At 35.4% G+C, this 25589-nt stretch overlaps 1 protein-coding gene and 1 non-coding gene across 15 annotated transcripts; one reads left to right on the forward strand and one right to left on the reverse strand.

The window, feature by feature from the left end:
* Positions 1-2878: 2878 nt before the first annotated feature.
* LOC145003590 (small nucleolar RNA R71) lies at positions 2879-2985 on the forward strand. The gene has a single exon (XR_013662044.1). It is a non-coding gene; the product is annotated as a small nucleolar RNA R71 (small nucleolar RNA).
* A 1732-nt stretch (positions 2986-4717) lies between these two features.
* LOC145000853 (uncharacterized) lies at positions 4718-23735 on the reverse strand. Of its 14 annotated transcripts, none has more exons than XM_078960143.1 (5): positions 23681-23735; positions 22851-22989; positions 19447-19725; positions 18300-18357; positions 4718-5196 (listed from the first exon to the last, which is right to left on the reverse strand). In XM_078960143.1, exons 1-4 carry the CDS (start codon positions 23723-23725, stop codon positions 18338-18340), a joined length of 483 nt encoding a protein of 160 aa, XP_078816269.1. In that variant the 5' UTR covers positions 23726-23735; the 3' UTR covers positions 4718-5196; positions 18300-18337. The 14 variants fall into 14 exon arrangements, 6 of the variants coding, with proteins under 6 accessions (XP_078816269.1, XP_078816267.1, XP_078816268.1 ...); XM_078960141.1 differs by lacking the exon at positions 4718-5196 and adding an exon at positions 17507-17766; XM_078960142.1 differs by lacking the exon at positions 4718-5196 and adding an exon at positions 17507-18057.
* Positions 23736-25589: the final 1854 nt, after the last annotated feature.

A 25589-nucleotide genomic window follows, 5' to 3' on the forward strand; every position in this document is an offset into this window, starting at 1 on the left:
TTCGACTTTGAACAGTCATAACTCAGTCATTTTTTAACCAAATCATGATATTCTTTTTGTATTGGTTAGTTCCACGAGTTAACTTTCAAACCCAACTGGTCTTACTGTAAAATATTAAATATCCGATTTTTGGCAGATTTTACAAAAAGGTTGCGCATACAGCTCTTTTTCTGTGATCACTATTTTTATCTTGCTTAAACAATGGTCTTAAACCCAACCATAAATCTTAGGAAAAATACCTTAGAAACTTAACATATCTAGTGAGTTATGGTTGAAATTTCGTGGCTTAAAACCTCACTGAATGGGCTACAAAAATTCATGAACCTCAGCCACATCTACACTTCATGCATTATTGCATGCAACTTTTCTTAAATTGTTTGGAATCATTACCCTCATTTCTCTTCTGAATACATTCTTAACATTTTTACTTTTGAAAGCCCTTGCATGCATGAGATAATCTGGAAATTTTCAAGAGCTTTTGTTATTTATTTGATTTATTAGAATTATTGCTAAAACCAAGGGCATAAATCATATAAAATACTTCCAGAGGTCAATAAATCCTAAATAAATTCATGGATGATACTTATGGGGAATAATGACCCCTCACCAAATTTCAGCAATTTTTGTTACTGTTTCATATGATTTCTAATTTTCTTTTATTTAGGACATGATAAATTACAAAACCACTTTTTAGGATGTGAAAATTTTATCTAACAATTTTCGCATACCTTACTTGTGATGGGTGACTCAAGAAAATAATTTCAAGATTTTTCATCATGTCTAGCTATTTTTCCCAATTTTTGGTAATTATAATGGCTTAAAAATGGGAAAAATAGTTCTGATCATCCAAAATTCATGAAAATTTGCCAGGATATCATATTATATAGTAGGAGGTTACATAAAAATTTTGAATATTTTTCTCCACTGTAAACTATTTTTCCCTTATTTTCTAAAGTTAATTGCACTAAAATTCACTTAAATATACATAAATACCCAAAACCAGTTTATACATTATGAAAACCACTTTTGATATTTTTCCCAAGATATTTATACTGTAAATGATGTTACAAAAATTTATGGTAATTTATTTTAACTGTTTAATAATATTTCTTTAATTAATGACTATTTAAAGGAATAAAACAAGGAAAAATACAAATAACCACTGAAAAATATATTTTATATTTTTCCCAGCCTATTTATGTATAATAACAATTAAATAAAAAGTTTGGGTAATTTTGGAAACTGTTTACTATTTATTTCAATTTTTATTGAAATAAATGCTCAAAAATTATAAAATATAATTAAACAGCTTGGAAATCCATTTTTATAATTTTCCCAGCTTAGTATTGTGTATTAACAGTTAAATAAAAAGTTTGAGAATTTTTATCCCTCGAATGCTATTTTTCGTGAATTTATGTTGTTATTGAGACTTAAAATTTGGAAAATTAACCTTCCAAGGTTGTAATTAATCGCACGACTTGTAAAATTTCAATACATCAGAAAAAGTGTAACAAAATGATATAAATCCAATACTAAAACATAAATTGGCATTTCCCTATATGTAGAGTTTAGTATATTAGCATTAGATATCGACATGGAAACTCACTAGTGCGTGTGTTTGGTGTCGTAGGATCCCGGTAGTAAGACGTTGGTGCATCCCGAAGTACCGCTTGTGTCTACACAAAACATCGTGAGTATTCACGCACTCCCCTATTTTCAGTTTTATGTTTTGGGGTGGAAAAGCATGTCCAGAAAAACTATTGTTTGCATGTTGTACTTAAATTGAATTGTATCAAACATGATTGCTATTGTATTGCTATGTTTCTTTATGTATGTCTATGCAACACGGAACATGAGAACTTATCGTACAAAGGCCCTTCCCTTATCTCTAACCATTAACTCTTTGAGCCAATGGTCGTTATGGATAGCGCTATTAGGAATTGACAACTCCTCACTCGCCCGAATCGCTGGAGTGCATGATACCATATTCATCTATGGAACGATAAGCATAGATCTCGATAGGGCTTCAGTCATAGGTTTGGTTGAGACTCATTGTTTGCTCATACACATACAAACTCGTTTCTCGTTATAGCAATAAACTTGTATTCATTAATAGCAATCAACTTGTTTATCATTGAAGCAATGTACTTGTATTTACGAAAAGCCTTATTGTACGCTCGATTTTATAAACTTGTGATACTCACCAACTATTTTCATAGTTGACGCTCGTTTTACATGCTTTTTCAGGAAATAATTAGTAAGTGGATGTAAAGATTCATCATCATAGAGCATGCTGCATCGTGTTGAAGCTATTATGAAGCTATATTTTGAACAATGTTATTTTGAAAAACTTGTATTTTGTTCTTTTGAAGCTATGGGTTGTAAACTTTTAAATACTGCTATGGTGATGTATCTTTATCTTTTGCAATGAAACCGTTATCGCTGTCATACCTTGCGTTTCCGCTTTAGCGGGGTGTGACACCAGTCCTCATCATACCGGTCACCGCTCGAATAACATGCTTGTGCCTTTTTGTTGCCGTTCTCATCCAAATCGCAATCTCTTGTGAGGTGAGGTCCATTGCAGTTTTCACAACCCACTCGTATAGCATGGATAGTTTGATCCATTTTGTCCATTCTCCTATCCATGGTTTTTAACATAGCCATGACCGCGGATAAATCTTCAGTAGCAGCGTACGCGGCTCCCCTCGTGACATCATTCCTAGGGTTGTTGTATTCTCTAGAGTGTTTAGAGAATTCTTCAATCAATTCTTTAATCACCGGGGGTGGATTCTTTGTAAGTGGGCCTTGTGAGTCTAGCAACTGCCGGGTCGTGACATTGACTCCATCATAAAAGATGGAAACTTCTTGCTGGCTATTTAGATCATGGTGTGGACAATTTCTTAGGAGACTTTTGTACCTCTCCCATGCTTCATATAAAGACTCTCCAGCTTGTTGTTCAAAGTTTGCAATGGCCTTCTTCAGTTTGGCTATCTTGGATGGTGGGCAAAAGTGATCAATAAATTCTTCCTTCATTCTGGCCCAAGTAGTGACTGATCCGGGGGGAAGTGATTTGAGCCAGTCTTTAGCAGCACCCTTGAAGGTTACCGGAAGCATACGAAGTAGTTGAGTTTCGCGGGTTACATTTGGAATGTTGAAGTAATCAGCAACATCATTTACTTCATCCAAATGTTTGTAGGCATCTTCATGATCTTTCCCATAGAAAGGTATTTCCTTGAGTGAAGCTAGGATATGACCTTTTAGCTCGAAGGTAGCAGTTGCGGGAATTGCGGGTTGCACAAGTCCCGGGCCATGGTCGTCGCGCATCCTCTTCTTCCATTCTCCCATGGGGATTTCATCAATGTTAGCCATAGTGAATGCTAACTCTTCCTCCGATTCGGTTTCTTGTTCGTACGTTGCCTCCTCTTCTTCCTCGGTCTCGTATCCAATATCTTCTTGAATTGGCTCCTCAATTATCAAAGAAGCGCTAGAAGCTCCTGATTTACTGCTCTTCTTTTTCCCAAAAACAGTCTTCAAGTTGGACAATGGGGATTTCTTTGGTGTGCTTGAACTCTCCACGTCCTTCCCTTTGTTTCTTTTCAATGCGGATTCGAGGTCTTTAAACGGGGGTACCAGTGGTGTGTTTGCTCCTCTGGTCATGAAAGTCCTGCAATCGATCAAATAAAAAAAAAGTAAAAAGAACAAAAGATTGTAAAAAAAAAATAAAAAAAATATTGCTGACTAAACTGCTACTCGCCGAGTAGGTGCGATTGCACTCGGCGAGTATCAGTGATTTTTCAAGAAAAATTTCTAAGTTTTAACCTAACTAAAATAGATACTAAAACCTAATTACCAGTTACTAAATTGCAATAAATGAACTTTATGCAAGTAAACTCACACAAAGGATCGAAAAAATAGCTTAATTATTTAGAACCATTCCCCGGCAACGGCACCAAAAACTTGATGTGTGTAAATTCAACTAGTTTTATCCCTACTTTTTATTAATAGTTTGAGCACACAAAGGCAGTGAACCTGTCTATAAGTGGTATAGATTGATAAGTGAGGTATCGAACTCAGGGAACGGGAAATTAAACTAATAGCTAATTTTAACTAAAACAAATAATAAAAGTAAAGGGTTTTTCTCTAGTTTTACAAGACTAGAAACTTAGACAAACTAAATTAACTAATTAACTAAAGCAACAACTATTCACCAAATTTGATAAAGATGTTTCTATTTAGGTTCAACCAATTCACTCCTATGGTTATTTAAGTTAAGGTGGATTAATTGCTATTGGTTACCAATTATAATAGTTAGGTTCATATTCATTACTCCTAACCCTTAGACAATTAACTAATTTAAACGTTGATCAAGTGTTTAGACTAATTAATTCCCTAGATTAATTATTTGGATTAAATAAGATTTGTAATGGTTAATTAAGTTATTAATTCAATTAACCTCTTGTTGATGGTTTCTTAAACAAGCTCACACATTAATCTTCCTATTTTCTTATTAATCTTAGTTTCATAATCATTACTTCTAAGCATATGGTTTAGCATTCACATAGACATATGAGGTTAACAATTAAGTGATGTTCATGCAACCTAATTGCCTTCCAATTAACAGAAAATAGTAGTGATTAATACATAAGGTTCTTTAACAAACTTAATTTAATAAATCACCAATAGTCAATTAAGCAAAAATTAATAATTAAACCATAGGAGTTCTTTGGTATTCCCCAAACAGAAACAAAAACAAATTTAGCTCATAATTGCAGTAGAAACAAACATGAAAACAAAGTTTACTAAAGCAAACATGTTCAATTCCTAAGTCTAAGTGGTAGAATTAACCTAATTGCTTGAATTCTTCCAACTCTTGAAGCTTAGGGTTCCTTAGAGCCTTCTGTAACTCTTAGTCGCAGCTAATCCTTCAAAAATCACCAGGGGTCCCTTCCCATGAGATAAGGATTCGTCTTTTATAGATATCCCAAAACAGGGTGTACTCGGCGAGTAGCAGAATCAACTCGCCGAGTAGGTCCATACTTATCCGTCTTGAATCAGCAGTCGTATTTATCTTCTGGCATATCCTCGTGTACTCGCCGAGTAGGGTCGATCTACTTGCCGAGTAGAACTCCTTCTTTCACTCTTTAATCTTCAATTGCTTTCCTTTTCTCATTTTTGCTTCCAAGCATATCTTTTGGACTGAAAACACAATTCACAACATTTTAAGTACCTTTTGTCCACATTATTCACATAATTAATAAAAATAACTAAGAATATATGTTAAATAATTACTAATTATGCACATATCAAACAACATGCTGGTACTAGGCAATGGATCTTTAGGAATTGCATGATAGAATTACCTGATTACATGATGCCTGCTTACCTAGGGTCTTCCTTATATGAGATTGACATCATTACTGTAGTTGCCTGTATATGCATTACGATTATACATAATTAAGATCTTATAGCTTGAGAATATTTAACTTGGCCTTATGTTATGTTCTTATTGATTATGGGCTTAGGGTAGGATCAGATATTCGAAAGTCTATAAGGTCCAATATTATGTTTGGCTAGCATACACGACTGCTGTAGGGTTGATGAAAGTTTCATGGATGAGTGAGTAGTGTAAGGCTGGTAGGCCAGTTGCGAGATATTTCTCATTCCTCTAGGAGTGAGGATTGAGCGCTCACTATGATTATGTATATTGTTACGGCGTTATGATGAGACTTGAGACATATATGGGTAGGTGTCGAAGGTAGTATGGGCCCGTACTACTGAAAACACAGGACCCATACGCATAGCAAGGAAGTCACAACCCCTGGGGTTTAGTTGGAAGTTGGTTCCCTGTTATTGTATGGATTATCTGAGATCTTTCGGGTGTATTATCAGAATGATGTTTAAGAGACGTTTTAAGACCCGATCCAGATCAGGATAGGGAGCTGGCAGTGAGGATAGGTCAGTATTGTCAGAGGATCGTGTTAGGGAGATCATCCGGGAGGGGGTGATAGAGATCGTTCGAGGACCGATTCTAGAGATGATTGGGTATTTAAAGACCGCCATGGTTGAGTATTTATGCGAGCGCTATGTAGCCATTGCTAAGACGGTTGCCGCTGCAGCTTCAACAACTATAATAACGGCAGGAAGAGGAGCTGGTCGGGCTTTCTAGTATCGGAAGTTGTTACTGGTACATATTATGATGAGTAGAGGGTTGCAGTTATCTGTGGTCACGGAGATGATCTATACTCATTGCATTCCGCGGGCTGAGTGGGAGAGGCTAGCACATGAGTTTCTAGACTTGAGGCTTCAGGATTTTGCTCGATACTGAAAATGCAGAATGATTATGTTCAGTTGGGGTTTTGTAGCTAGAAATAGAATGGTTAATTGATGGATTGGACTGTCGTTTTATAGGGCAAGGATTGTGCCCTTTCAGTTTTCGAACTCGAAGGAGTGAGCAGGCTTATGACCCCAGGATCAAGTTGTACTCTAGCTCGAGGTCAGTTGGTTGCAAGGATGGGTAACATTATTCCAGCATCGGTAAGCATAGGTGGGTCAATGTGGCATAAGTATTTTGTGAGGTTCGGTTTTCCTTGAATCTCTTGTATCGGTCGGTAAGGATTGATTGTGCGACGTATTGCACCTTTGGGATTGCAGACTATGTTTGGGGAGTAGTTGTATCCCGATTTAGGGTAGAGATTGATTTAGTTGCTGCAGTTGAGTTGTGGATGTTTGAGAGGGTGAGTGAGTCAGGGTGTGAACCCTAAATGGAATGGTTTTTAGAGCCCTAGGGCGGGAGACTTGTTTAGAAAACCTTTAGAAGAAAGGTATTAGGTGGGAGGTCTACGGACAGGGTTCCACAGATGGTTATTCAGCATTGTTAGGAATCAGTGGTTTTAGTAACCTTTATTGATTAGCGGATGAGGGCACCAAAGGAAGTAGCTCGTTGCTGACGTATTAGATGGAGTATCTACCTTTTGGTCTTCAAGATTTAAGTATGGGATCATTCAAGCATTAGGGACTGTCGGTTTTACGGGGATTCAAGAAGTGTTCATATGGTTCTTAGAAGTGTGTGATCAATAAGGATTGGCTAGTAATGGGATGGTAGTTAGAAGAGTTGGTTGTTATCGGATCGATCATTGGAAAGTAAGAAAGATTGGGAATTCCAATTTTCATGTATTGTGAAGACTTAGTCGAATCTAAGTGGGGAAGAATCGTCCTGGGATACAAAATAAGGAGCGGTGTTGAAATGGGATAAGTTCCGTATCGTTGTCAGGATGGAAGACAACCTAAGTGGCTATTTGGTTTGAGGGTTATGTGAGTTGAGAGTTCGGTAAAACTCCCCAACATATGTATCACATCTTCTCGCTTGTTGATAGCAGAAGTTGGGGGAACCAGGTTGGAGTTCTAGTCATGAAGTGAGTTTAGTTCAATTTTTCAGTCGAGGGTGTGCTTGACTCTGAGGGTTTTTGGATTGATAAATTGAGGGTTTTGTTGGCTTCTAGGGCTCGGCAGTAGATTCATCACGGGTGTATGGGTTATTCAGCGTATGTGGTAGACACACAGGTTGGGGAACGGACCACGGATTTTTGTGAGGGTGGACGATCGACATGAGTCCTAGGGTTAGGTCGGGGTTAGAGTCCATGGAATGGATCAGGATTTCAGAACCCCAAGTGGGTGAGAACAGTCTGCATGGGAGAGATCACCAGGAAGGGTGGTCTAGGGAGATACTTAACAGTTTAGAGCGGTCCAGACTAAGTGAAGGCCTCGTGAGGCAATCTAGTCATGCTGAAAACTCTGTATGTGTTTATAGAACTATGTACAGGTATTGAGCATGTTGCTATGCTATAGCAATCAGTAGGTCTGTCCCCAAGTATTGACCATGATGATGCAGTATGCTGAGCATATTATGGGGGTTTTGTTAGTTATAGGATCAGTATCTGAGTATATATATATTTGTTATGGGGTAGCAACTTGTTCTACAAGTGGATATTGTTGTGACTGACATTGTTTAGGCCCTCTTAGGAAATGGAGGAGGTGAGAATCTGCAGGATGGAGCATTGGGACAACTGAAGTGACGACAATAGTGTCGATAGGTTACGGGGGCATTCCATTCATGAGCTGAGGGCCGGAGTGGGCATACCAGAATTATGTTGTGGGATCAGAGGCAATCCAGACATATGATGAGGACCATGTAAGGGTATTACAGTCATAGGTTGTGGGAATAGAGATTGTGTTGGTTATGTCTCGTAGGAGCGCGTTCGGATTGGATGTATTTTTGGGATTCGAGGGAGTTACACTCGGTTGTGAAGAATCAGAGGATGGTGGATGAGATGCAAGGATAGATCCTTAAATCTCAAGTTATGAGTAGACCTGTGTTATGTTCATAGAGGTATTCGAATCTAGGGTATTCCATCCTGAGGATGACCGGACCCAATGATTGATTAGACCTGATATGTTTGGTATTCCAACCCGAGGGTTGATTAGGCCAACCATGTGTGGGGATACGAGGGTATTCCTTCCTAGGGATGACTAGCCCCAAGTAAGCATGCTTGATATTCCATACCGATGCTGATTGGGCCAGGCATGAGTGCTCATGTTTACTAGTGGGTTGATTACGTATGAGATTTTAGGAACTGAAGGATGCTTTATCCTGCCACACACAGGGGTACGTTTCAGGAAGAAGAAAAGTTGGGTTTCCAATACTTTGGATCATTAGGATTTCGTCAAGTTAGCCAGTAGTGGTAGGTATGTTGGTGGTAATCGCTTGCGGGGATGTATTCTTTGGATGCGGTCGATGACAAGGAGCGACATTGTACATTATCGTCGCTAGTTTGTGGACATCTTATCCAGATGGTCTATTAGGTGGCATGTTGTGCTTGATCAGGATGATGCGGTCCTGCTCTATGTAGTAGGCCAAGATACCCGGTGTGGGTCGACAGTATGTCGTAGGAACAAGGGTTCAGCAGAAAATGATCCATGGTTCTATTTTCGAGTAGGAACCTCAGGATTCCAGGGTTGAATAGTCCGTTCGTAGTTTTGGGAAGAGAACTAGTGATGGTTAGTATGAGTGGTCTCTGAAGGAGCCAAACCGTATTAAGGCTTCCAGATTGCGAGTTTAGGCAGAGTAAGGTTGTGTGTTGTATGGGTTTATGGATTCGTCTTCTCTGGAATGAAGGATTTATATTATGTTTAGTCTCCTTCGGAAATCGTCGAATGTAATGGGTATGAGGTTCCCCTCAGGATGTCAGGTTGTTGGGGAAGGTAAGGAACAATTTCAAGGATGAAATCAAATTTAAGTGGGGAAGAGTTGTAACATCCCATTTTTCCAGTATCTTCAAATTCATCCCTCGGATTCTAATTATATCATTTTGTCCCTTGATTTAGAAGGAAGTGGAAAAAGCAGGCCCTAGTGGAAAAATGGTACGTTTGGAAACATAAGTAGTACGACAGGGATACATGTGGTACGCTGGGCATACACATGTGTACGTTGGGCGTACATGTGCCAGGATGGAACCCTAACTTTTAGGGTTTGTGGAGTGTTTAAACACCTTATGGACCATACCCTCCCATCTCTTTCAACCTCCACACCTCTCTCAGCCGTATTGAGAGAACCCTACCCTCCTAGTGCCCATTCTTGAGCTTATAAGTGCGCTTCTGGTGCCTTCAAGAAGGAGCTTATGCATCAAGGAGCCAAGGAGGGAAGATTGGTTTGTGGATCTTGGTTCATCATCTGTTTTGGGAGATCCATAAGGTAAAAAGCTTGGAATTTTATACTTGTATGAGATAGATCTATTCATTTTAGCTTTATGGAAGCATTCTTGTCCCAAAAGACCCAAAATGGTGCATGTTATGTTTTGGACGAAATGAGTTGTCCTTTTATACCTTAGAAGAGGTCCTAAGTGACAAAAAATGGTGTCCCAATAGCTAGATTTATCTCATGCATGAAGTGGAAAGGTCTTAATGGATCTAGATCATGTGTTAAGAACTTTCTGGACGTCCGAGACTTTATAGTCCTATGACACATTTGGTTGATAGATCTGAAATTTAGGCTAAAGTGCTTAAGCCCATAAGCACTAATTGGAGTCTTAAGAACAGCTCACATATGCCCCACGCAAATCTAATACACCCAACGTACAGGGTCAGCCACCTCGATGGTGGTGAACATCAGGACAAGTATGCCCAACATACCAGAGGGGTACGCCCCGCGTACATCCTCTATTGGGCCTTTGACATTTGGGCTTCGAGTTTTGGGTTGTTCATGGACTAGTTGGCTTTGGGCCTTTGCTGGACTTTATGAATATAATGTTTTGGGCCAAGTTTTGATATTGGATCGTGAGATTAGGCCCAATTAGGAAGTTGGGCTCAATTTAGTAAATTGGACCAATAATCGGCTTTGTAAATGGACTTTCAAGTTAAGGACTTGGTATTGGGCTTTGGCACAATAAAGAGAATGGACTTAATGAGTGGTGTGGACCCTTAGTCAAGATTTTTATGTTGTGTAATGACTTGGTTTTTATTATCTGGATAGTTCGGGATCCTTGGTGAGGCGGTGATTCGGGAGTTCGACTCTTTAGTTCGGATCTGACATTACGATGTGAGTTATCCTCACTGTACTCATGGGTATAAGGCACCAAGCCCGTCGCTTTTCAGATTGTTATCCTGATATGTTATATGTTGTTATGATATGTTAGATCAGTATCCTGGTAGATAGGATGATATGTGTTGTTATGATCTGTTAGATCGGTATCCTGGTAGATAGGATGTTATATGTTGTTATGATCTGTTAGATCGGTATCCTAGTAGATAGGATGTTATATGCTGTTATGATCTATTAGATCGGTATCCTGGTAGATAGGATGATATATGTTGTTATGATCTGTTAGACCGGTATCCTGGTAGATAGAATGGTATATGTTGTTATGATTTGTTAGATCGGTATCCTGGTAGATAGGATGTTATATGTTTTTATGATCTGTTAGATCAGTATCCTAGTATATAGGATGTTATATGTTGCTTTGATCTGTTAGATCAGTATCATAGTAGATAGGATGTTGTTATGTTGTTATGATTTGTAGATCGATTTGTCTTTCTATAGACTGTTATCTGTTATATGTGCACATGTTTGTTTGGCGGTTGAGGCTTATCTGCTTTGTGCGAAAGCCAATAGACCCGGGCATTCTAAGATGTTGGTTGTGGGTCGTGAGTATTCCATCCCGAGGATGATTGGACTCATAGTATGTGGGCATTCTAACCTGTTGGTTGTGGTCCTGGGATATTCCATCCCGAAGATGATTGGATCGATAGTAATTCGGCATTCCAATTGGGTGGTTGAGGGCCTGGGGTATTCCAACCTGATGGTTGACTGGACCCATAGTATGTTGTTTATGATTTAAGGTGTATTGTTGTTGTTATGGGTATTTTGGGGTAACTTACCAAGCTTTCAGGCTTACAGTTTCAGTTTATTTTTTCAGGTTCAACGGATGGCAGCAGGAAGGGGAAGGCGGTACTGTACACTTCTTCGACTGATGATTATGATTTCTGGGAACTCTAAAGTTTAAACTATTTCAAAAACAAATTGTAATGGCTGAATGGTTTTAAATTACTTAAAAAGTTTTAAATTTGCTCGAATTTTATGGATGTTAGAAATTGAATATCAGACAATGATCCTGGTTAGAGTTACTCAAAGATTACAACTGTGAGATATTTTACCATCCTGGTAAAGCAAATATTGTAGCTGATGCTCTAAGTCGAAAAGTAAACTTGGAAAGAAAAAGGTTGAGAGCGTTAAGAATATAAGTTGTCTCAACGATTGTGGAAAACATCAAGAAAGCTCAAGAACAAGCTTTAGAGAAAAATGACTGAAAGAAAGAACGTTTAGGCAAAACATTGGTGTTCGGTACGATTAATCAAGGATCGAAGGTATTCCAAGATTGCATTTAGGTACTTAAGATGGACGAAATAAGAAATGTTTTGATGGAAGAAGCTCACAAGACCATGTACTCGACTCATCCTGACAACATTAAGATGTATAAGGATTTGAAACCTTACTACTGGTGGCCGACGATGAAACCCAATATTGCAAAGTATGTGGCAGAGTGTGTGACATGGCTAGAGTTAAAGTACAACATCAGAAACCGTATGAGAATATAAAACCTTTACATGTACCCATAAGTAAATGGGAAGACATCGCCATGGATTTTGTGACTAAACTGCCCAAGACGAAGAACGGTTAGGACATGATTTGGGTAGTTGTGGATTGTTTCACAAAGAGTGCACACATTATAGCAGCCAATGAGAGATGGTTTATGGATAATCCTGCAAATGCTTACGTGCAGGAGATAGTAAGACTTCACGGTGTTCCTTTAACAATTGTATCAGATCCTGATAGTCGTTTTACATCAAGGTTTTGGAGGAGTCTACAAGAGGAATTGGGTACAAAATGTGTTTACATACAACCTACCATCTGCAGACTGATGGTAAAATCGAATGAACAATTCAAACACTAGAAGATATGCTAAGAGCATGTACCCTAGAGTTTCAAGGTAACTGGGATGATCATTTAATCCTAGTAGAGTTTTCCTACAACAATAGTTACCATTCAAGCATCAAGATGGCACCTTATCAAGCTTTGTACGGTCAAAAGTGTCGTACGTCGTCTTGTTGGCTATAGGACGGAGTAAAGTAGTTTATAGGCCCTGACATAGTCCGTCAGATTGCTGATAAGTTAAAAGTGATTAGAGAAATAATGTTAGCGGCTCAAGATCGCCAAAAGAGTTATGCTGACAAGAAACGACAACCGATGGTATTCGAAGTTGGATATTCGGGTTTGCTCAAAGTCTCATTGTGGAATGGACTTATAAGATTTGAAAAGAGAGGAAAGTTGAGTCCAAGGTTTATTGGACCATTCAAAGTTCTTCAGAGAATTGGGAACCAAGCTTACAACCTAGAACTACCAGAAGAATTATATGGTATTCATAACACCTTCCATGTATGTTATTTGAGGAAATTCACAGGAGAAGTTCCCGATATAATTCTACTCACGAAGTTAAGGATGCATGAAAATAAGAGGCTAATTGAAAAGCCTGAGGCAATTGTTGACCGTAAGATAAAGAAGTTACGACGCAAGATGGTCGACTTAGTGCTCGTGCGATGGAAACATATGAATGGGCCGAACCACACTTGGGAAATAGAGAGTGACATGATTCGTTGCTACCCACATCTGTTTCCAAATGCATGATTCTAAGATGGAATCATCCTAAGGAGGAGACAATTGTTACGCCCGTGTTTCTAGGCTACGCATTAGTATGATGATGTAATAGTTATAGTCAATAATTGTAACCTATTTTGAAGTAATAATAAGAAATTACTTGAATATTATGTGTATTATGTGATTTTATATGCATTTTACTTATTTATAAGATATAATAAATTAAGAATTTAAATTAAGTGTCAAAAATAAATTAATAAATAAACCCAATATCTATGAAGAAAGTTTTAGTGGTCGTGACAATGATTTCGGATATATAAAGAACGTCGAAATCCGAGTTATAACGAAGAAGTTATGACAAGTCGAAGTTTCGCGACAAAACCGGCACGACGTTGTGTGACGTAAAAATTGAGTTTATGATAAAATACTTCTTAGCCTTAGAGATCTAAATAAAAGTCGTAGTATACATTAAATCAAGAGTGTGCATCAAAAAAGAACGCTCAAATCTAACTTCGTATGAGGAAGTTATGATATTTCTAATATTTGGCATAACAGTATGCAGCTCAGACTTCAAATTTCAGATCGACCAATTTTTAGCTGACACAACCTAAATGAGAATCTAAGATCTCATTAATAGGAGCTGAACGATAAAAAGACAGATGAAAACGGACATCGGATGACAAAGTTATTAACTTTTAACGAACTTCACCTGTCCAGGCCTGTTAAAATATAACTTTAAAAATAAATTCAAAATTATTCAACGGAGTCTAAAAGAAAGTTATAGATTATTTTTCCACTTATGTGTGGATATAAAGAACGTCAAAAACGAAGCTTGTATGTGAAAGTTATGGATTTTAGAAGATAAATAGTTTTTGAGTGATCTACGAGTGACACGTGGTGTGATCTGAGCCACTGCTTCCTCCCCACGACTTGCCACCAGATGGTGATACATGGCATTAATACACCCAACATATCTCGGAGTACAACCAACGTATGCAACAACGGACATCCTATAAATAGAGTTTTTTTTTTCTTCATTTCTCCACACCAATTCACTCTAACTCTCTCCCAGACACCCCTAAAGCCTCAAGGCTTTTATCTAGCACTTCTTAAAAGTTAGTAGTGAGTTTCGGAGTGCTAGTAGGCCCCGAGAAGAAGAGATTTCGGCTCGTAAGTTCTGCCCCCGCAGAGCTCGGTTCCTAGCTAAACCTCCCGGTAAGTAAGTTATGCTTCCCCTACTTTAAGTATAGATTAGGTTTAATATATTATCGTTATTATGAACTTATAATCAATATATATATATATATATATATATATATATATATATATATATATATAATATTTAGAGTGTTATTATAATATCTTTTAACTACTTGCGATACGGAGAATCTGGTTTGAAGGGTCGCATAAGGTTGTTAGTTTTCAGAAGTGCTATAATCCTGCCCTCTGGTGTTTCATGTCTGGCTCCTATCTATATATAGTGGTTGAAAAGTACTGTTTAACAGTTATAAAACAATATTGCTCATAAATATTCGCGATAAATATTAGACTAAAATCTAGTGTTAACAATACTATGTTTCGTTGAATGAAATTATATTATTAAGAAGCAAAGCGCCGTCCAAGTTGGAATCACCAGTTTAACCAGTTAGTGCATTGTTACTTTCATCATACACATAGATGTGAAGTATTTAATATAAATTACATGATATGTGTGTATATTACCTGTGCTCTTGATATCTATATTGGATGAACGTTTTATACATGTTTTAAATGATTTAAACTGTATATGTATTTTATATTTACAAATATATTGGAAAAACATGGGCATATGAAATAGTCGAGGTGTGATAAAATAAAATGATGAGAGACCTCGATGTTTATGATGATTCAGTCATTTAGCGGAGTATAAATAACGACCACTGATTATTCTAGACAGTTTAGTGGAACGCTAGCAAACTCGCAACCTGTAGGTGTTTATTTGAGCTATATGTTCACCAGGTGTATTCCATCCTCCTCATGGTTGCCTTATTTGACCTATATTGCTGAGGAATCCCCTAAGTAGTGTTGTCACCCCGATGAAAATCTTTAGGCAAGGTCCCTTATAATAGATGCTTTAGGGACGTAAGGTGAAGATAACGGGAAATGGTAATCGGGTTGAATGATTTGACGAAATTAATAAACTTAATTATTATGGGGTGAAAACCCTATGTGCTCAACAGGCTCCCAAGCCTGACCCACTCAGTTTCTTCTATACATATAGTGACAAAAGAGCACAGTAGTGATGGTCTGATGAGAGATCAATGGATTATAAGCCTCTAGAATAAATAGATGTTGTAAGGCCTATATTGTTTCTGTTTATGTTTTTGATCTGTATTGAAAATGACATCCCGGGGTTTTAATATAATGAAAACACATTTCTTCGGAAATGTTTTGATAAATTTTTAATTATATTTTTTGGAACAAATTCCGCAACATATTTCTTTAAAAGTATACTCTGGTTTTCAAATAAAGGATAAACAAATAGGTATTTTTTTATTGTGAAAATGAGGATGTCACATATACATACATACACACACTTACGTTTACTAAGAATTGAGTGTTGGTATACATCTTTTTATAAATATGTGTTTGTATACAAATATATTTATAGTAAAATAGATTTTTGTATAGATTTTTTTTTTTGTAAAATATGATTTTGTATATATATTTTTTATAATTTTTTTTGTATATATAATTATTTATTTAACAAATACCTATTTTTATAAAAATAGGTATATCGTTACAAAAAAAATTAAAAAGTTTTTATATAGAAAATATAAGATTTTTTATTTGAAAATATGTTTTTTTGTGTAAATATGATTTTTTAAAGAAAAAACATATTTGAAATTTTTTTAAGAAAAAAAAGTTGAAAAATAAAAAACAAAAATTATGATGAATTCATAACAAAATTCTGAAATCTAGACTAAAAGTGTAAACTTTTGACCAAATTTTTAATAAAATTTAAAATTTAGGCCAAAAATGTAAATGAACAAAATTTGTAATAATATTTGAAATCTGGACCAGAAGTGTAATTTTTGAAAGTTTGATAAACTCTTGACCGGGTAAAAATATTAAATTGAATACCATACTTATTTGAACATAAAAATATAATTACTAAATCAATTATGAAACGAATACATAAACAATTATAATTGAATACGAATTGAGCAAGATGATTTCCCAAAACATACTGTATTTAGGATTTGTTAATGCATGTGTCATATTCACGACACCTAATTTTGAAAGAGGTCATATGGAACATCAGGATGGTGACTCTTTCCCCCTCTTTATTTATCGCTTGGAAAAAAAAATAAAAAAAAAAAAAAAAAAAAAAAACTTTTGAACTTCCCAAAAGAGAGAAGCTATGGTTTCAGAAGATGGTGACCCTTTTCTTGTCCCCTTCCCATATATACACTCTATTTTTCTTTCTAATCCTTCTGCTCTTCTAACATTGGCGTATGAGACCCCATCAAGTTCGAATCACCAACTATATATCTACTACTTTTGAATTAGAGTCCCTTTTATTGTAGGCAATTTGTTAAATTTAATTATCGCCTCCATAATACTTTCCATAAGAGTCTCTACTATGACACTTGCAGGTTTTTATCTTAGATTCTTCAGTCGCATGGATTTTCATGACATGCTTTTTGATTTTTGTGAATGTTTAATCGAATGTGTTCCTGAACTCAAACTTAAATAGCCATTGGCTATGTAAGGGACAGAAACCCACATACAACATGTGGTCAACGATGGAGTCAATATGGTGTTTAATTGTTTATATATGATTGCCGGAAACGGATACTCTAGGGTTGGTTTTAAAATTTTAATTATGCCTAGTGTATGTAGTAATAAAATGTGGTTCTTTTTGTATGATTGCAAGCTACAAAAAGAATGTATGTATGTGAGTGATTAAGTAGTATTAGCATACATGCATGGATGTGGGTAGGAATCTAAGGTACCACTTATAAACAATAATTAAGATAAGAAAGCAAAAAAGAAACAAACAAAACACTAGTTGGAAGCCCTATCCTTAATGAGTCACATACAAAGAATGGGATGTTTGTCAAAATGAACATGCAATCTTTGAAAAACTCCAAACCGATTCCAACCTGGGAATATATATATATATATATATATATATATATATATATATATATATATATATATATATATATATATATATATATATATATATATATATATATATAAAAGATTGTGTTCAAATGAGACCTTCAGTGTAACGACCCAAACATTTACCAAGAATTTAATTTTCAAATCCAAACCAATAAATAAAAATTATTCAAAACCAACATAGTTTCCAAATTGTTTTCAAAACAGTCTCATATCAGAGTTCCCAGTAGCTAATTTAAAACTTTCTAAAACAATTAGAGCCATTAAGTTATTACAGTTTATTTTCAAAATAGTTTAATCATCAGACTATCCCCATAATCAAATCATAAAATCATGAAAAAATGAGGAGGTGCACAATCACGCATTTGCCTTCCCACGATCCTCAGACGTACCTGAGACGATTATCAATAAATGTAAGCTCGAAGGCTTAGTGAGTTACCCCTAAAATACCAACATGTACAAACCAATCAATATAATAACAAACAACATGTATAATGAGCCTTTAGCATGACTGGACCGCCTCCTCAGGGCCTACAACCTATCTAGACCGCTCCCGAGCCTTCGGCATGACTGGACCGCCTCGCAGGGGCTACATCCTATTCGGATCGCTTGTCAGGCCTTCGGCCTGACTGGACCACCTCCTCAGGGCTACAGCCTATCCGGACCACCCCGGGTATGTTGGTCTACAACACGAAACAGGACTGCCTCAACCCAAGCACAACCATATATGTCGACATATACAATAACACATAATCAATCAATAATAGGCACAGATCATACAGATCACTAAGCATAGCATTATCCTATCTACCAGGATACTGATCTAACAAATCATACTAGCATAATAACATTCTATAATCCGGACAATAAACTAAGGGCCGAGCTTGGTGCCTTTGACCCTGTTGATATAGTGAGAATAACTCACCCGGCGCTGCTGAAGTCCCGTAGATGAAACTCCAGTTGCTAGTAGATAGATTCCCGAACTGCCAACATCAAACAACACCCAATTAATAATTGGGTTCCAAGCCCAAGGTCCAACTCACACTCCAAAGGCCCAAAAGTCAACTATGGGCCAAAGCCCAACGTATGGCCCAATTTTCCAAATTGGGCCAAAACCTTTACATGGTCATAATTAAAGGCCCAACTACTTAGTCCAACCCAAACATTTGGCATTTCTAGTGTCCCAATATCATATAATCATCAAGGCCCAAAGTATGGCCCATCCACGACCTAATTTTCCAAATTGAGCCCATACCTTCATATGGGCTTTACCCTACGCCCATCAACATATTCTAGTCCATATGATTATTCTTGGAAGGCCCATTAATAATCCAATTACCAAAGCCCAAAGGAAAGGCCCAAAACAAAGCCCAAGTGAAATTAGGGTTTCACATCAAATGATAATTTGGGTTAAGTGTTTCTTACTTAACCCATTAAGGACTTAATCCAGTAAGTCTAGTATTGACTTAGGTTAATTTGCCAACGATTATTATTATTTAATATTTTAACTTTACTAAATAATTCCCGTGCATGTCCCGATAAATTCCCAAAATTTGGGTTTCATGGCATTAGGGTTTTCCCAAACCCTAATTAGGGTTTCAAGCCCAAATACTAGCCCATTAATGGAATGGTTGGGCTTTTAGATCAATTAGGGCTTCATTGGGCTCATTAGGGTTCTTTGGGCCCACTAAGGTCTCATTGCGCCCATTAGGTTTTCATGCAGCCCACTTTGTCCAAGCCTCCTTAAACGAGTCAACACGCAAAAGAGGCACACCGCCACCTAACGTGACGGTTGGTGGCGGCAGGAGGCGATAGCAACCATGTCACGGTGGTGGTTACAAGCTTTCTATTGATTATTTCAGCATGATTACAATTACAACTCCACACAAAAGAAATACACACACTAATAAAATAACACACACAAAGCCATCATTGTGGTGGCCGGTGGTGGTAGCCACCATGGCTGGTGGCCATGGTGGTCCCTGTATACTTCCAGCCAACAGTAACAAGCCTAAAAATGAATAGCAACAATAGGACTCGATGAAATATGCCAAACGAATGTATCCACCCACCTGGTGGCGTGAAGTGGTCGGAGGTCATTAGCCAAGGCGAAGTAGCGATGAAGAAAGTGAACGGAGGGTTGTGACCTCGGCGGAGAGGGGCTAACGGTTGTTGGACGTGTTCCACTAGCCTCCACACGACCATAGGGTTGAACTCAAACACTCGATTCGTCGGTGATGAGAACAGCAACGATGCAATCGATAACGTCAATGAAACAGTGGAAGGATCCAACCATTCGCGACCCACACGTCGGTGTCCGGCTTCCACTCGGTCTTTAGCGTTCACAACTTCTACGATAGTAGGAGCATCAGCAGCGACGACATGAAAGATAACGTCCTTAGCCACAGTAGGCACGGCCAAGGCGGATACTATCACAACTAGCATTCTAGCTAGGAAATTCTATTCTCATGTAACCATTCAACTATTGTAAAACATATACTCTAAGTAAATATCACTAAATGCTCATTTAAATCCACCTCTCATGTTCAACAAAGAGTCTAAAAACCCAAAGACCAGTTTAAGTCCATATAGGACTAGGATTTCCTTATTGGGCCTAATGGACCAATAAGCATGCAATTCAATTATATTGGACTTAGAAACCCTAATTGGATCCTAAATGGACCCAATTCATAAATCTATAACATCTTTGACCATTTGGGCCTAGAATGATTCATTCTAACCCTATTGGGCCTTATTGGGCCATAACTAATCCAATTAAACCTAGTAGCCATAAATCCATTCTTTTATGCCATTTTAGGACGTGAACTACCCTAAAGGCCCAATGGGCCGAGAAGTAATTATTGGGCCTTAATATTTCAAACCAAGGCTAGAATTGGGCCAAGCTAATCTACCTCCTTTCTCTTTTGCCCATTTTTGGCCCAAGTAAAAAAAAGGATTTAATGGATAATCACCCCAAACCATAACACATCACTTTTGTTTAAAGGATAACCAAGCTTAATGTATCATATACATCTAGACAAGTCATATATATCCATGCATACCTTTCTCCTTCCCCTTTTCTTATACTCTCGGCCAAAGACACAAACACAGACACATCTTCAAATTTCCTTCAAACTCTCTTAACTCTCAAGAACAACTCCTCCTTCATTCCTCAAAATTTTGAGATTTAAGGTGTTTCCAAGGGGATTTTTCACCATAATCACTATCATTGGTAAGTTATTATCAAACACAAACATCTCCTTTCAATTTAACATTTAGAACTTCTTATTACATAGCTTTATTCCATGATCACACTCTTAGAAACTTCTTAGGGTCAAAATCTACTCAATGAGCTTGCTAGAGCCAAAAATAACATCAACTTCTTCCATCTCTTCTTCAAAACCAAAGCATCAAAGCAAAGGTGAGTTCATACCCTTTTTTTTCGGTTTTCATATGATTTTTGGGGGAGAATACAAGTAAATGTGTAGATCTATGTGTTAAAAGTATATCATTTGGCACCTCGAAATCAACACCCCACTAATTAATATTTGATTTTGGATAATAATAACATAGCATCAATTAATAATAAAATTACTTCTTGGAGTTTTGGGTTTATCATTAATTATTCTATTTTAAATGGGATGTTAAATTTAGATTGTGAGACATTATGCCGTAATCATAACCATCATTGTAGGGATCAAAAAATGTATTCTAAAATGAAAAATAAGTAACAAACTTTAATTTTTTTAAAACACTATTTTGGTCCCTTTTTCTATTAAAAACTTAAAAAAAATTAATATATAATAACGGTTTTTTAAACATTCTTTGGAAATTTGTTAGAATTTTTAAAATATTTAAATATTATATTACATATTATACTCTAAATATTCAAATAAAATAATTATAATATTATCATATTAAGTAGAATTGTATTGAATAATCTTAAACTATTATTATTATCCATTCGAATTGTTAGAATATGCAATACATATTGTATTAGGATATTAAATATAAAATTCCATTATATATATATATATATATATATATATATATATATATATATATATATATATATAATAAGTTATAACCCATGTAGACTACAGTTTTATGATTAAAATTATTATATAGATAAAAAAAAATTAAATGTCAACAAAAAATACAATGTACTATCAATTGTAAGTAATCATGAATTAATGTGATAAGTAAAATAAACCTAGTACTTTAACATAAAATTTGAAACAATATTATTATTTTTTATATAAAATCAATATCTTTAATCATTTTCTACTCTTTACTCTAGATAAATCAATATTTAGTACGGATAAATTAACATTTAGTATGGATAAATTAACATATAAACAATGTGTGAAAACTAGTTCTCGAAAAAAGAACCTAACCTTTAACATTGATTATTGGCCTTGACTATTACCCTAGTTATTATCAGATTTCGAAACCAAGTAGACAATTGTAATCTTCCTAAACCACCGAGTTCAACAATATATTCTTGATAACTTATCTTAATAGAAAATCTTACCAAAATATGATTTTCTACTGCTTTTAGTTATCTATATAAAAAGATTTTAAATAGAATAACAAAATAATCTTAAAACCACATTCATTCTCTAAATATTTTAGTCATATTCGATAATAATTATCAAAAGAGAAATTAAATTGATTCCTACTTTTTATGCCTACAAATGTTCCTACCTAATAAAATTATGACAAGTGTCATCTTTCCATATTTTTTAAACTAAATCATTAAGACTATATTAGGAATATATCAAATACAATTAAATTGAATGGTGATTTGTTATAATTTTAGTGGGTAGGAATAATTATAGGAATAAAAGGTAGGAGGTAATTTAATTTCTCTTATCAAAAAGCATGTTATCTTTCCATTTAAACAATTTCAAAACATATATAAAAACAACAATTATAAATCTTAGTTAGTATTCATCTTATATTTTTATTATGATGTGGAATCTTGTCAGGAGTGTTTTTCATATAAGTACACTACCCATAAAAAATATATTTAAGGTCAGTTAGACTTGAAGAAAGTATTTGTAAAAAATAAGAAACATAAAAAAAAAAAAAAAAAAAAAAAAAAAAAACTTTTTTTTTAACCAAAAATGGGTTTCATAAAAATATAGTTAATTAATCAATAAGAAACCATATAAAAGAAACAAAACAAATGAACATAATCACATACAATTAGTGTAACCCTAAACAAATGAACATATAACTGAATCCTACTAATATCAAATTTTACACAAATGATCATGTTACATTTTGTTGTAATCTAACAACTCAACTGTTCCTTTTTTTAAATATGACCATTTTTTCTTTGAAGTATAAGACCAAATTTTTGTAAAAAGAAACTTACAAAGCAGTCAATAATAGGAATTAGGAATTGCAACATCTAAGCTACATCAAAAAGGAAAAAAAAAAGTATAGTTGAAGAAATGAATTGACTTACTTGTCTTTGGAGGCAGTTTAACCAATTTGGAGCAAATTAGAAGAAGTGATTTATGAGCCATAAATAGAACAAGAAATGAAATTGCACGAATAGAAGTAATTTGGTACAAATAATTTGGGTTGTTAACTGTATCCAACACCTGACAACAAAAAACATACAATTTAATAAAATAAAAATAAATAAATATAAACCAATATACAATGCATGTGGAACAATGTGTTTTCTATGTTTTTAGCAACAACCTCTCAAATAATGTAAACCTATTGTAACAAAAATAAAAAACAAAAAATGGTGTGGGAAGTAATATATAGAATAAGGGTATGATGTGAAAGTAGGAAATTACAAAACTAACATTGTCCTACCATTTCATGCAGGTAGCACCAATCTTATCATCAAAAAAGACTTACACGTAATTAACGGGATAACTACAGAAAAATCCTAAACTTTTGAAAAAACTTTCAATAAAATCCTAAAAGTTTTTTTTAACAGAACAGTCCGGATTATTAACATTTTTCCCAAATTAACGAAAAAATCATTTTTTTTTATATTTGAACAGTAAATGACAGATTATATGATTTTCTCAAAATAATGGAACTTTTCTGTTGAAAAAAAGGCTTTTTTTAAACATTTCCCAAAAGTCTAGGACTTTCGTGTAGATTTCCCCGAAATTGAGTACCCAAAAGAGGGATATATTCTCTTATATAGCCAATTGAACAATGTATAGTATAGTAGTATAGTTATACATGATTCCCTTGATGTAACTTATCGATGATATTGAGACATATATATATGGGACCTGTCTTTTAGAAGACAAAGAAATATAGTTATACCTGATTCACTCTTGAAAGAACCCTTCTTTGGCCACTCAAACCCATAATTTGGTCATTGAAACCAAGCCCAAGTTGTATGAAAATGAGTTTGTCACATTTTAACAACAAATCATTATCTTTTTTTCCTCACTCAAATTTATAAATTAATATTTTCATTCCCAACATCTAATCCAAAGCTTTAAAGTACTACAAAAAAATAGTTAACCTGGAGTATTTCTCCCATATTAAAGCTCTACAACTTCATTTTCTTCGTTCGTAACCTACAGTAAGAACCATTGGCCCTAATTTCAACATAAAGAATTAAAATTAATTATATTACATAATACAAGCATGAGTATGGTACTCATATACCACCCTTCTGATCTCATAACATCTATTTTTCCATTCAATAGGAAGATTTGCATAGGGGAGATTGAACCATCATCTTTTACAATTTCTCACTCTCAAGATTAGTACTTTGTATCTTGAGTCTCGACCACCAAAGTTGCAATTTACAAATACTTGCAACATAATACCAAAAAAAAATACAACTTACAAGCCCTGTAATAAAGTCAAAGAAAAAACACAACCAAACTTAATCTTCAAATAGATGCTAATACAAATACCAGAATTCTCCTGTATGAGAGGTAATTACCCAAAACAAATCACAATATGGATAGCCGGTGATTGGTCGCCTTCTAATTGAAGACCATATAAGAGAGGTAATTATGGGGTTGAAATTGAACGACAGTATAAGAAACAATGGGAGTTTTTGGAAAGTGAAGGCTACACACTGTGAAATTGGCTTGCGAGCACTATTCAACTTCATCACAAAAGATAGATCTGTAATCACATATCTACAAAAAAAAAAAAAAGTAGTCATTTTCTAATTGAAATGTGTCAACAGAAACATGTTTGTGATATAAAATCATGAGGTTAAAAGAACAGAGAGAAACCTTGATGGTAAATGGTGGTAAATGTGTACTTTTTAGAGTCTCAGAGATAAAGGAACACAGAAAGAAGGTTAGATTCATACCTGATAAGGTCGATCTCACGGTCGATTTTTATAGAGGATGAGAGCATAGATAGAGGAAAGGTGGTGACAACGGGTATGGCGGATCCTACCAGAACGGTGGTGGTGAAGATATGACTATCATTAGGTCAGACGACAAGAACCAAAAATCCTTGAACCATGAGAATTTTGAGGGTTTGAAGTAGGAAAGGAAAGCGGCTATGTGTGGCGAAGAAGGAAGGTCGTGTTGTTAGGTTCAAAGTGTTGTAATAGTCGAAGTTTGTATTTAGGGTCTTCGAACCTTTCTGTATTTTTATTTTACTAAGGCATAATATTCGAAGCATAATGTTTTAGTCCTTAGTATATTTTTTTGTACGCTTTCCTCTCCTATAAATAGGAGAAGTTACTAGTGTCTTAGTAACTAAGTCTTTACAAAATATTGATTGTACTCTGTAAACTTAGAAAATGCGTAATAGAGCCAAACAGATCATATTTACGTCGGTGTTCAAATCTCGCATACTTACTTTGAATTAAATCTATAATTCATTCTATACTTCATTCATTGATTTATCAATTGGTATCAGAGCAGGAATTATATCTCTAATCTGATTTTCACTTTGTTCAAAAGGTTTTTGAATCAACTTTTTGATTCAAAAGATTCCGCACTTTTTGGAAGTGAAAAATTCTTTAGATCTAAGATTGTAATTAAATTCTGCACTAAATTCATTGAATCTAGTGTTCTAAGAGTAATTGTGATCTGAGTCATAGAGTTTGTTGTCAAATTCTCATAGTTTCTTCTAAAAATCTCAAGTATTTCTTCCGTACAAAAATGGCGTCCTTCAATCTGAATTCAATGACTTCATTTTCTCATCTTCTAGGATCTTCCACCAAAATTCCTATGTTTATCCCTGAGTATTA

Source organism: Lactuca saligna, chromosome 6 (genome assembly GCF_052625555.1).
Source record: "Lactuca saligna cultivar CGN05327 chromosome 6, ASM5262555v1, whole genome shotgun sequence".
Lineage (NCBI taxonomy): Eukaryota > Viridiplantae > Streptophyta > Magnoliopsida > Asterales > Asteraceae > Lactuca > Lactuca saligna.